We start from the raw sequence: 13,754 nt of genomic DNA, 5'->3' as shown, positions 1-13,754 counted from the left end.
AGATTCACTGCAGCACTGTTCACAATAGCCAAAAGGTGGAAACAACCTAAATGTCCACCAATAGAAGAATGGATAAACAAAATGTGATATATACATACAGTGAAATACTCAGCCATAAAGAGAAATGAAGTCCTGATACATTCTACAACATGGATGAATCCAAAAGACATTATGCTGAGTGAAATACGTCAATCACAAAAAGACAAATATTATATGATCTCACTTATATGAAGTGTAGAGACCAAAGTTTATTAGTGGTTTTCAGGCGTAGGAGGGAAGGGAAGGGGGAAATCATTGTTTGGGAAATAAGTTTCTGTTTATAGTAATGGGAAATCTGGCATCAATTAAGGGTAATGGTTGTATAACATGATTACTGTAATTGATATCATTGTGCTATATACCTAAAAAAAGGGTCATTTGGCAAATGCTGTGTTTTATATATATATTTTTACAACATTAGCACAAAATTTAGAAAAGCAGCTGCTGATACTGCTTATGTACAACCAAACACTTCATGGGATTTGTTCTCTTGGTTCAGAGGTTTAGGGTCATGGTTTTGTGGGGCATTCCAATCAACTGGCCTAATATTGGTTTGGGTGCTTCTGTTCTACCTCCTAGTTTGTTGGGTAGTGTCTGGGGTCTTAAAAGTCTGTAAGCAGCCATCCGAGGTACAACTGGTCTCTATTCCCCTGGAGTAGTAAAGAAAGGACAATCAGGCATCAGTGGAGGAAATAAAATGTGTGTCTAATTATCTTCATGAACAATGGTGCCTGGATACCATTACTGAATAATCTGGGCAAAACTGTTATAGAAGAATCCTGATCAAGGAGGAAATTTTTCAAATTCTAATGGAATCCAGACTTTCTGGAGCCACTGAGGGTAGACGACCCCCCAAAAAATATTACCCTGAGGAAATCTTTAAACCTGAAAGTATAAACTTTAAAACTGCAACTACACTCTGAAGTCACCTTTAAACTAAACAATGTTGTTGTTAGGTGCCATCAAGTCAGTTCCAACTCACAGCAACCCCATGCATGACAGAATGAAAACTACCTGGTCCTGCACCATCCTCACAATCATCGCTATGTTTGAACCCATCATTGAAGTCACTATGTCAATCCATCTTGTTGAGTGGCTTTCTCTCTTTCTCTGACCCTCTACCACACGTGATGTCCCTCCTGATAACATGTCTAAAGTATGTAAGATCAAGTCTCGCTAACCTCACTTCTAAGGAGCATAATCAGTAAAGAATGTCTGCCTTCAATATTGTGCTCTTTTAAAGAATTATCTACTATAAAAACCAGTTGCCACTGAGTCAATTCTGACTCATAACAACCCTAAAGGATAGAGCAGAAGTGTCCCACAGGGTTCCCAAGAAGCAGCTGGTGGATTCAAACTGCTGACCTTTTGGTTGGCAGCCAAGCTCTTTACCACTGTGTCACCAGGGCTCCTGAATTATCTATATGTGATCAAATTGACAACAGCAACTTGAAAGGTTAGATGAGAACCTCAGGGGACCATGAGTTGATGTTAATGGCAGTGAAATAATTTGGAAAATGGTATCAAGCAAGGTGGCACAACTTGAAGAACGTAACAAATGTCACCAAATTATACACGTAGAAATTGTTGAACTGGTCTACATTTTATTGTGTACATTTTCACCAGAATTTTTTTTAAAAAGGTACCATTTTATCCTACAGAATTCTTTAATTTTTCTACTGTGTTACCTTACTAGAACATCTAATGAAAAATATGTAAATAATATTTTCAAACAGTGATTTTCAAGTCAGGAGTTTAGCAATGCCACGTTGAGCCACTCAGTGAGCATATCATTTAGAAGTGTAACCACTGCTTAAAAATATAATTATAGTATATGTTTAAGAATTGTGCTTGATTAGTTTAATCCAAATCCAACTAAAATTTTCCTCAATTATTTAAATTCTAAAATTTAAATTGATAATGAGTAAATTGTTAAGCTATTTTTATATTTAAAAAAATACATACCTTTCTCTCACAAAATCTGCTAGTTCTTTTGTCGATATCTGTCCATGTTTCATATTATGATAGAGGACATCAAAGCCACTATTTTTTTCCCCCTAAAATTTAAAAAGATTTTTAGTTTAACAAAAAACAGAAATCAAAATGACTTGAGAATACAGTAAGTATCCTTTAACTAATACATAATTCTAATGCTCAGGTGAGCTGTTTTTCCTTAATTTAGCCATTAATGTTGCTATTCATTGTGTGATTTAAAACTTCATCAAAGCAATGCTGTATATTTTAATAAAGTTAACAATTTACTATACATATCTATACACACATGTCCACACATACTGTATATTCACCCATAAGGATATAATTCATGAAATTAAATCTGAAATTTTAGGGAATGAAGTACAATGCAATTTAGAAAAGATAAGCATGGGCTTTTTAAAATATATTACCAAATTCCATTTCAATTTCTTTAACATGTATTGACAGATTCCTAATTAACTCAGAGTCAGTGATTACTCACTAAAAAAAAATAAATCTTAACTTCTGAGTCAGGACAACATAGACTTAATCATATAAGCACTGAATACCACAAAAAAAAAACTTTGTATTCACTAACCTAAGTCTTTCAGGAAACTTAAAAAATTTGAGAGAAATGGGATAAAACTTTAACAAAAAGAAAAGTAACATCCTATTAGCTAACAGAGTTTCCGTCTTTGACTAGTACAAAGTAATGGATTCAGACCACTACACAATCTAAAAAAAAAACTCCATGGCCACTTAATCCAATAAACCCTAGATTAGCAAATTGTAACAAACAAAACATTAGAAACATCAATTTTATTGGTGAAATAAAAGACAATAAACTAAGTATGCTTAATAACTTTCTTTACCCAAAATCACTGTCAGCTGTTAGTTTTATTTTTCTTCAGTGAAATTAAAATAACAAAATATGCTGGAAATAAAAGAAATACTGGAAGCAAGTGTTACACAATCTGAATCTCCACAGCTCAGAGAAAACAGGAAACATAGGAACTTCCAGTTATGCTGAAGTGATCCTTAATAAGTTTGTCAGATAAACAGAACAAGTAATTAGTTTGCCATACATACAGCAAATAAAAATGTCATATTCGTAATAAGATAAGAAATATCCTTAGCATTTTAAGCATCCATTTTCATTTATCTAGAAGAATATAATATAAAACCAGTCTCTTGTGAATCCAAACATTTTCATTTGGCTTCTACAATATTTCATGCTTAAAGAAAAAAATTATTATTTAACTTTAGTTTTTTAACTTGTCTTTGGTTTTTCAAGGGAATTTGTTCCAGCCAAAATAAGAATATTCTTTGAGATAAACAGTTAACACACTCAGCTGCTAACCAAAAGCCTGGAGGTTCAAGTTCACCCAGAGGCACCTCAGAAGAAAGGCCTGGCAATCTACTTCCAAAAAATCAACCACTGAAAACCCTACAGAGCACATGGTGTCACCATGAGTCAGAATCAAATAAACACCAACTGGTGGGTTGTTTTTTTTAAAATAGCAAGCAAAAATAACATCACGCATATCGGTAAATAAAATTATAGACAAAAAAATGAAGGATCTCAATACTCCAAGTGATTCCATTACTTCAACATAGCACAGAAACTATACATATCTAAGTAGACTGTCCACCACCCACCCCCGATATAATTAAGAACCCTGACATAAGAGAACAAAAACAAAACAAATCTAAAATCAAACTATAAAATCCAAATCAGAAGCTCTCAAACCCCAGGGTTCTCACCTGACATCTACTGTTTCTAATTTTCACATAATTCTAACCAGTCAGGTTACCTGAGTTCCCACCATGCATTACATATATTTAAAGAGATAATTAGAAAAGAGTTGGGAGTGAAGAGCTATTAAAAACAGGCACACAGGCTACATGTTAGAAGAAATAATATCTACCAGGTTTACAGGAGCCCTGATAGCACAGTGGTTAAGACTCAGCTGCTAACCAAAAGGCTGGCAGTTCAAATCCATCAGCTGCTCCTTGGAAACCCTATAGGGTAGTTTTATAGGGTTGCTATGAGTCAGAATCAACTGAAGAGCAATGGCTTTTGGTTTACAAAAGAAAGAACAGAAATCGTTTTATTTTTTAAATAAGACAAGAACTTGGGGGCCATCTAGAGATTGGGGCAACAAGGTCCTGACAGTTTCACTGTTACAGTACTGAAAATACTAAGCAATCAAAAAAAGGTTAAACTATATTCAGAAACCTGTGTTCTAATTAAGAAATTGCTGAAGAAGAAAACTATTTGAGAATTCAGATATCTTCAAAGGGCATATTACATTTATTTGTTTACTATATAACACAATAATATTAATATAGTAACAGTAATATACCTTAGAAAACATTACTAGCTACTCTATCCCTAAGGTCTTGAAAAGAAAACCGCTTCCTACCAGAGATGTGATGCAGAATAAGCCTATCTCAAATGGCATTAACAGCTAAACATAAACCCCTGCGTGATTACACAGCCATTTGTCACTTCTTCCTATTTAGGGATTCATTTATTTACTAAGGTCAAAAGGTACAGTGAGTCTGACTCTAGGCATCATTCTCTTTAATGCAATTTCACAAACCTAAATTAACACAAATATTTACTGATTGTGAACTTTTTCTTTGGCACAAACTAAGCAAAAATTTTAATACTTCAAATGGCAAAAAATTATACACTGTATATATATATACACACACACATATATATACATTATTTAAAGAAAAAAACCTTCACAGTCAAGGACTAACAAAAAAACCAATGGAAATAGCTTTTACTGTCACCATGTCAAACATTTAAATAGTCTTGATACCCATTTAAGTTTGGAGGCTTCAATTTACTTTCTATTTAAAAGTAAGTCTTAAAAAAAAAAAAGTATTGCGGCATAACATAGTTCATTAAAAAAATATTCTATATCCTACTTTAGCAAGTAGGGTCTGGGGTCTTAAAAGCTTGCAAGCGATCAACTAAAATACATATATTGGTCCCATTATGTTTGGAGCAAAGTATAATAAAGAAAACCAAAGACACAAGGAAAATATCAGTCCAAAGGACTAATGGACCACATGATCTACACAGCCTCCCCCAGTCTGAGCCCAGAACCAGATGGTGCCCAGCTACCACCACTGACCACTCTGACAGGGACCACAATAAAGGATCCCAGACAAAGCTGGAGAAAAATGTAGAACCAAATTCAAATTCATGAAAAAGACCGGACTTGCTGGTTTGACAGAGACTGGAGCAACCCCTGAGACTATGGCCCCTGGACACTCTGTTAACTTAGAATTGAAGCCATTCCCAAAGTCCATCTTTCAGCCAAAGATTAGATGGGACTATAAAACAAATAACAACACACATGAGGAACATGCTTCATAGCTCAGTCAAGTATACAAGACCAAATGGGCAACACCTGCCCAAAAGCAAAGAAGAGAAGACAGGAAGGGACAGGAAGCCTGGATGAATAGACACAGGAAACCCTGGGTGTAAAGGCAAAGGGGGAGAGTGCTGACATACTGCACGGATTGAAACCAATGTCACAAAACAATGTGTGTATAAACTTTGAATGAGAAGCTAATTTGCCCTGTAAATTTTCACCTAAAACAACTTAAAAAATAAAAAGGCAAAAAACAAAAAAACATCTAAAAGTATACAGAATCTCAGTCTTCCTCACAGAAATGCACAGTACAAACTGAGCTCTTTCTTTGAAAGACACACTCCCTGACACTTGTTTCGAAAAGGTACCTAGAGTTACCAGAAGAAGAAAAGTTCAGGTAAAATAATGCCTCCCATGCTCTGGTCCTATACTGTACTTTCTCTACCGATAGAAGAAAAAAAAAAAGTAATTCATATTATTAAATGAAATAGTCTTCACATTGAAAACAGTATCTTAAGAGCTGAACATGACATCTTGAAACATATACTCAGACTAGTGATTTTCACTCAGGAGCAAGTATTTATGGAACACTCAACATACATTTTTTTTTTTTTCAACATGCCCCAGATACTGTGTAATTTAACAACGAAGTCTCTGTAACCTGGGAGATAGAGAATGACCACAGATACATGCACAAACATAAGACGACAATGTGATCAGTGGTCTCTATAAAGGGACCTTATTTACAATATGCTGAACTTAAAGCTATTCACATTTCTGCTGCAGATTCCCTGTTACTCAGGTCACTACTTAAATTTTCAATCTGGGCTGATACTGAGCTACTATGTACCAGTACGGCCATACTACTTAATACAATATTGAAATATTTTCGTGCCAGTCACTAATCATGACAGCGACCTTACTCCTGCCCTGTATCTGCTCCCACCATACTCCTGAGCGCCACAGATGAAATTCATGGGAGACTCCTTAGTACCCACAAGTGAACCTGCCTCAGCACCTACACCCTAGCCCGTATCCCTGCATGTCTTTTCTAGCCAAAGCAACCTGGATTCTGCCAGAGGTGGCTGAAGACATAAAAGCCCAGTGCCCAGCTGTGAGGATATGACTACCAGCTACGGCCTTCCCAGCGTCACCGTTGTGAGTGCTTGTGGAACATGTAACTACACTAGTCGTTAATCTCTCCTGCAATCGAAAATGCCTCTCAATAAAAACATCCAACAATAATGAATTATTGAAATAACGCAAATACAGACATATAAAACTACATCCAATAAAATACGTTTTATAATGTTAGAAAAACTTTAATGATTTCAAAACAGATTTGTATGGTTAAAGATACAGTACCTCTTTTTCAATAACTACCCATCACTATTATTGTGCTCAAATCTAAATATATAGATGTAAAATGAATACACTCTTAAACGGGAAACAAATTAGCACTTTTAATAAGCACATTAGTGTTTTTAGCTCCACACAGAATTATTCAATAATGTGCATTGCTTTACTGCCACTCTTCCATCAGTGTGGTGGCTTGTGTGTTGTTGTGATGCTAGAAGCTATACACCAGTATTTCAAATACCGGCAGGGTCACCCTTGCTGGAAATGTGTCAGCGGAGCTTCCAGGCTAAGACAGAATAGGAAGAAGGATTTGGCGATCTACTACTAAAAAAAATGAAAACGTTATCAATAGCAGCAGAACATCATCTGATACAGTGCCAGAAAATGAGCCCCTCAGGTTGGAAGGCACTCAAAATATGACCCAGGAAGACTCTGCCTCCTCAAAGCAGACTCAATCTTAATAACATGGTTGGAGAAAAGCTTTCGGAACCTTCATTTGCTGAAGTGGTGTGACTCAAAATAAGAAGAAACAGTTGGAAACACCCATTAATAATCAGAACATGGAATGTATGAAGTATGAATCCAGGAAAATTGGAAGTTGTCGAAAATGAAATGGAATGCATAAAGATCGACATCCTAGGCATTAGCAAGCTGAAATGGACTGCTTTTGGCCATTCTGAATCAGACAATTCTATGGTCTACTATGCCAGGAATGACAAATTGAAGAGGAAAGGCATCACATTCATCATCATAAAGAGCATTTCAAGATCCACCCTGAAGTAAAATGCTGTCAGTAATAATATCCATATGCCTACAAGAAGACCAATTAATATAACTATTATTCAAATTTACACACCAACCACTAACGCCAAAGATGAAGAAAATGAACAAACGTAATCAAGGTGCATTGATCATTACTGATGACTGGAATGCAGAAGTTGGAAACGAAGAACAAGGATCTGCAGTTGGAAAATATGGCCTTGGGGACAGAAACGATGCCAGACATCACGTGACAGAATTTTGCGAAACTAACCATCTATTCATTGGAAATATTTTTTTCAACAACATAAATGACAATTATACACACGGAGTTTGCCAGATGAAATACACAGGAATCAAATCGGCTACATCTGTGGAAAGAGGCAATGGAGAAGCTCGTATCATCTGTCAGAGCGAGGCCGGGGCCGTCTGGGGAACAGGCCATCCATTGTTCATATGCAACCTCAAGTTGAAGCTGAAGTAAATTAAAACAAGTCCATGAGAGCCGAAGTACAAGTTTGAGTATATCTCACCTGAATTTAGAGACCTATTCTCAAGAATTTAGAGATCTGTTCTCAAGAATAAATCTGACACACTGAGCACTAATGACAGAAGACCAGGCAAGTTGTGGGATGACATGAAGGACATTGTCTTAGTTATCTAGTGCTGCTGTAATAGAAATACAAAAAGTGGATGGCTTTAACAAAGAGAAAATTTTTCTCTCACAGTCTAGGAGATTGTGAGTCCAAATTCAGGGCATCAGCTCCAGGGGAAGGCTTTCTCTCTCTGTCAGCACTGGAGGGAAGCTGTTGCCATCAACCTTCCCCCGGTCAAGGAGCTTCTCAGCGCAGGGACCCCAGGAACAAAGAATGTGTTATTCTCCTAGCTTGTTTCTTGGTGGTATGAGGTCCCTCACTCTCTGCTTACTTCCCTTTCATCTCCTGTAACATAAAAGGTGGTGCAAGCCACACCCCAGGGAAACTTCCTTTACATTGGATCAGGGATGTGACCTGAGCAAGGGTGTTAAAACCCATCCTAACCCTCTTTAACCACAGGCAGAGATTATAAGACACAGGAAAATCACGAAGTGGAGGGCAACCACACAACACTGGGAATCATGGCCTAACCAAGTTGACACATATTTTGGGGGGACACAATTCAATCCGTGACATCATACATAAAGAAAGCAAAAGGTCATTAAAAAGACAGGAAAGAAAGAACAAAATGGATGTTGGAAGAGATTCTGAAAGTTGTGTTTGAACAGAGTAGCTAAAGCGAAAGGAAGAAATGATGAAGAGAACTGAACGGAAGATTTCAAAGGGTGGCTCAAGAAGACAAAGTAAAGTATTATAATGAAATGTGCAAAGATCTAGTCAGAAAACCAAAAGGGAAGAACATGCTTGACATTTCTCAAGCTGAAAGAACTGGAGAGGAAATTCAAGCCTTGAGCTGTAATACTGAAGGAGCCTACAGGGAAAATATTAAATGATACAGGAAGCATCAAAAGATGATGGAAGGAATACAGAGTCACTGTACCAAAGACAACTGATTGACATTCTGCCATTTCAGGAGATAGCAAATGACCAAGAACTACTGGTACTGAAGGAAGAAGTCCAAGCTGCACTGAGGCCCTGGCAAAAACAAGGCTCCAGGAATTGATGGAATACCAATTAAGATGTTTCAACAAACCAATGCAGTGATGGAAGCGCTCACTTGTCCACACTAAGAAATTTGGAAGACAGCTACCCAGCCAACCACTTGGAAGAGATCCATATTTTGCCTGTTTGAAAAAACAGTGATCCAACAGAATACAAAAATTATTGAGGAATATCATTAGTATCACACGCAACTAAAATTTTGCTGAAAATCATTCAAAAGCGGTTGCAACAGGACATCAACAGGAAACTGCCAGAAATTCAAGCCAGATACAGAAGAGAACGTGGAACAAGGGATATCACTGCTGATGTCAGATGGATCCTGGCTGAAAGCAGAGAATACCACAAAGATGTTTATCTATATTTTATTGACTATACAAAGGCATGCAACTCTGTGGATCATAACAAGTTATGGATAATACTGCAAAGGACGAGAATTCCAAAACACTAACTGTGCTCATGTGGAACCTGTACACAGACCAAGAGGCAGTTATTCCAACAGAGCAAGGGGATACTGTGTGGTTTAAAATCAAGAAAGGTGTTTGTCAGTCTTGTATCCTTTCAACACACTTATTCAGTCTGTATGCTGAGCAAATTCGGCCAAGAAGCTGGACTATATGAAGAAGAACGGGGCATCAGGACTCATTAACAACCTGAGATAAACAGATGACACAACCTTGCTTGCTGAAAATGAAGAGGACTTCAAGCACTTAGTGAAGATCAAAGACTATAGCCTTCAGTATGGACTACACCTCAGCATAAAGAAAACAAAAATCCTCACAATTAGGCCAATAAGTAACATCATGATAAACAGAGAAAATGTTTAAATTGTCAATGATTTCATTTTACTTGGATCCATAATCAACGCCCATGAAAACAGCAGTCAAGAAATCAAATGAGGTATTGCATTAGGCAAATCTGCTGCAAAAAACCTCTCTAAAGTGTTAAAAAGCAGAGATGTCAATTTGAGACCAAGGTGTTCCTGACCCAAGCCATAGTATTTTCAAATCCCTCATATGCACACAAATTTGGACACTGAATAAGGAAGACTGAAGAAGAATTGATACTTTTGAATTACGGAGCTGGCAAAAAAAATTGAATACACCACGGACTGCTAAAAGAACGAACAAATCTGTCTTGGAATTAAGTACAGCCAGAATGCCCCTTGGAAACAAGGATGGCAAGACTTCATCTCTAGTACTTTGGACATGTCATGAGAAGTGACCAGTCCCTGGAGGACACCATGTTTGGTAAAGTAGAGGCCAGTGAAAAAGAGGAAGACCCTTAATGAGACAGAATGACACAGAGGCTACAACAACGGGCTCAAACATAGCAACCATTGTATGGCGTAGGATCAGGCAGTGTTAAGTTCTGCTGAACACAGGGTCTTTATGAGTTGGAACCAACTCGACAGCACCTAACAGCAACAACATTAGTTTACTAAGTGCTTTGTACATAGTAGGTATTCAATAAATATTTGCTATAATTTTTTAAAAAGGTATCCAAAAGTCAGAATCGATTCCATGAGAACTAACAAGAACACATTAATTACAATGCACAGACCAGTTAATCTGCTCTCTCACCAACTGCCTGTCAATTTAATATCAAGGGGAGTGGGAAAGATAAAACTGTATTAACTATACATACATATTTCACATATATATGAAAAAATATAGTAGGGGATGGAACACTGCAGCTCAGTTCTAGACCCACCCAGCTTCATCACCGCACCAGCACAAAATATTGGAAATTTTGGGAAAGGAAAAAAGACTATCCTTGAAACTACAATTGTAACTTATTATAATTTGCTACAATTTGATATTACCAGTTTTTTTTTTTTTTAACTGAAAGTTCCCCATGGACATTCTATAACTTTTATAGTAGCCACTAAGGTCTTCTGGAAACCCTATGCGGCAGTCCTACTCTGTCCTATAGGGTCGCTATGAGTTGGAATCAACTCGAAGGCAATGGGTTTGATTTGGTTTGGGTTTTAAGGCCTTCCAGAAGCCCTGGTTATGTAAAAGTTAAACACTTGGCTGCTAACCAAAAGGCTGGAGGTTCGAACCCACCCAGCAGCTCCTTGGGAGAGAAAAACCTGGCTATCCGCTCCTGTAAAGTACAGCCTAGAAAACCCTATAGGGCAGTTCTACTCTGTCGTATAGGGTTGCCATCAGTCAAAAATCAACTTGAAGGCATCCAACAAGAAGATCTTCTATGCTTTCTAATTCAAATAGAAGTAAAATAACAAGAAATATTTCTCAACTGTGTATCTATGTTATCATGCTAGACCCTGAGGGGGATACATTCCTGTTATTTTCAATTCAAGTATTAATAAATTTTTTTCTTAACATTCTGATAGCTTTTCCTTGGCTAGCTACAAAAACATGAATGTATAAGAAACTTGACAATTGACCTTTATTATCAAATTGAACTACATTAAAAAATGTCTTGTTCTTCAGTATTTTATTAAAACTGTAAATGTTCAAGCCCTTGAACCAACAATTTCACTTTTAGAAATCTATACCACAAAAACACATATCCAAAGTTAAATGTGGAAGAATATTCACTGCATTATTAGTGAAATAACATTAAAAGGAAAAAAACATCCATTAACACTACTGGTTAAATAGATGACAGCAGATCCTATAATTAAATCCAAACAGTGTTTTTAAAAAGACTGCTGTAGAATAGAATTCCAAATTTTCCTGGACTCCAGACTTTCTGGAACCACTGAGGCAGAATGAAGCCCCAAAATTATTGCCCTGAAATAATCTTTAAACCTTAAATCTAAACCAAAAATATCCCCTAAAGTCTTCTTTAAACCAAATAGTAGTTTAGCTTAATTAGTAAAGAATGTCTGCTTTGAGCACCAAGCTCTCTGAAGTACGACTGTTATTTTTACACAAATAACACATGTTATACTTTTTTTGCCAACCTCGACTTCCTCCCTGCAAGGTATTTTCATAAACCCACTATCCTAATTTTTTTTTACAGCAACATGTAAAAAAACTAGCATCGGATATTTACAAAAATACCTTGCAGAGGGGAGGGAGCAACTGGCAAAAAAAACATATAATACATTATCTGTGTAAAAATGTGGTATCTATACAGCACCAAATTGACAACAGCAATTCAAAAGATTAGACAGGAACCTTTAGGGGCAGTGAGTTTATGTTAATGGAGAATGAACAGCTCAGAAAAGGGGGGTGAGAATGGTTGCACAACTTTAAGAATGTAATCAGTGTCACTGAATTGTACATGTAGAAATTGCTGAGCTGGTGAATGTTCTGCCGTATATATTCTCAACAAAAAATAACTTTTTTAAGTACTTACAAAAAAAAAAAAAGACTACAGTTTAAAAAGACTGTCGTGGATTTATATAGATTTATAAGTACTAATAAAAATTTAAAAAGCTTCCTAGATATACTGCCAGTGGAATAAAGCAAGGTGCAAACTTGAAGAACATACTCAATGTCGCCAAATTCTACATGTAGAAACTGTTGTGTTGCCGTGTTTTGTTATGTACATTTTCACCAAGATAAAATAAAAATTTTAGGAAAAGGGAAGGTGCAATTTTTCACAGTAGCCAAAAATAACCCTAATGCTGGCAAAAAATCTAAACGTCCACCAACTGATGAATGAACAGACAAAATGAGGCACATCTATATAATAGAACACTGTTCAGCAATAAAAAAAGAACAAACTACTGATACATGCCACAACGTGGATGAACCTCATAAACATTCTGCTAAGTAAAAGAAGATACGAGAGACCACATATTATTTCATTTATATGAAATGTCCAGAACAGGCAAATCTATAGAGAAAGACAATGAACAAGGAAGATGAAAGAAGAACTGACATATTTGAATTGTGGTATTGGTGAAGAATACTGAATATACCACAGACTGCCAAAAGAACAAACCTGTCTTGGAGGAAGTACAGCCAGAATGCTCCTTAGAAGCAAGGATAGCAAGACTTAGTCTCGATTACTTTGGACACCACATCAGGAAAACGAATCGCTAGAAAATGACATCATGTTTGATAAAATAGTTGTTGTGTGCTGTCAAGTTGATTCCAACTCATAGTGACCCTATATGACAGAGTCCTAAAACTGCCCACGGGGTTTCCTAGGCTGTAATCTTTACAGGAGCAGATTGCCAGGTCTCTTCTCCTGCTGAGCTGCTGTTGAGTTAGGGGCACCCGACCTTCAGGTTAGCCACCGAGTGCTTAACCACTGCATCACCAGGGTTCTTTCTGGTAGAGAGTCAGTGAAAACAAGGGAAACTCTTCGTTAGATGGATTGATGCAATGGCTGCAACAATGGGCTGGGCTCAAACATTCCAAAGATTGTGAGGATGGCATAGGTCCGGGCAATGTTTCCTTCCATTATACATAAGGTTACCATGAGTCAGAGCCAACTCTATAGCAACTAAAAACAACACAGAGAGAAAAAGATTAGTGGCTGCCTAGGACTGGGGACGGGAAAAAGGATTAACTGTGAATGGGCCTGAGGAATCTTACCGTAAGGGGATAAAAACACCCAAAAACTGATTTATGGTGATGGCTACACC

At 36.9% G+C, this 13,754-nt stretch overlaps 2 protein-coding genes across 3 annotated transcripts in view; both read right to left on the bottom strand.

Annotated features, from left to right (window-relative positions):
• Positions 1 to 13,754, bottom strand: part of FCHO2 (FCH and mu domain containing endocytic adaptor 2) — a 149,104-nt gene that overhangs the window by 114,307 nt on the left and 21,043 nt on the right. For both annotated transcript variants that reach the window (XM_064272994.1, XM_010588207.3), the window contains exon 2: positions 2,005 to 2,096. In XM_064272994.1, coding sequence (XP_064129064.1) covers positions 2,005 to 2,096 — 92 coding nt within the window. The remainder of the gene's footprint in view (positions 1 to 2,004; positions 2,097 to 13,754) is intronic.
• The window catches only part of LOC135228298 (uncharacterized), a 32,569-nt gene continuing 20,917 nt past the window's right edge, over positions 2,103 to 13,754 (bottom strand). Inside the window, exon 2 of the mRNA XM_064273004.1 lies at positions 2,103 to 13,612. The gene's annotated coding sequence lies outside the window, so the exon portion shown is untranslated. The remainder of the gene's footprint in view (positions 13,613 to 13,754) is intronic.

This window comes from Loxodonta africana, chromosome 2 (assembly GCF_030014295.1).
Source record: "Loxodonta africana isolate mLoxAfr1 chromosome 2, mLoxAfr1.hap2, whole genome shotgun sequence".
Classification (NCBI taxonomy): Eukaryota; Metazoa; Chordata; class Mammalia; order Proboscidea; family Elephantidae; genus Loxodonta; species Loxodonta africana.
Note: the sequence above shows the minus strand (reverse complement) of the source record. Positions and strands in the feature narration are given on the sequence as shown.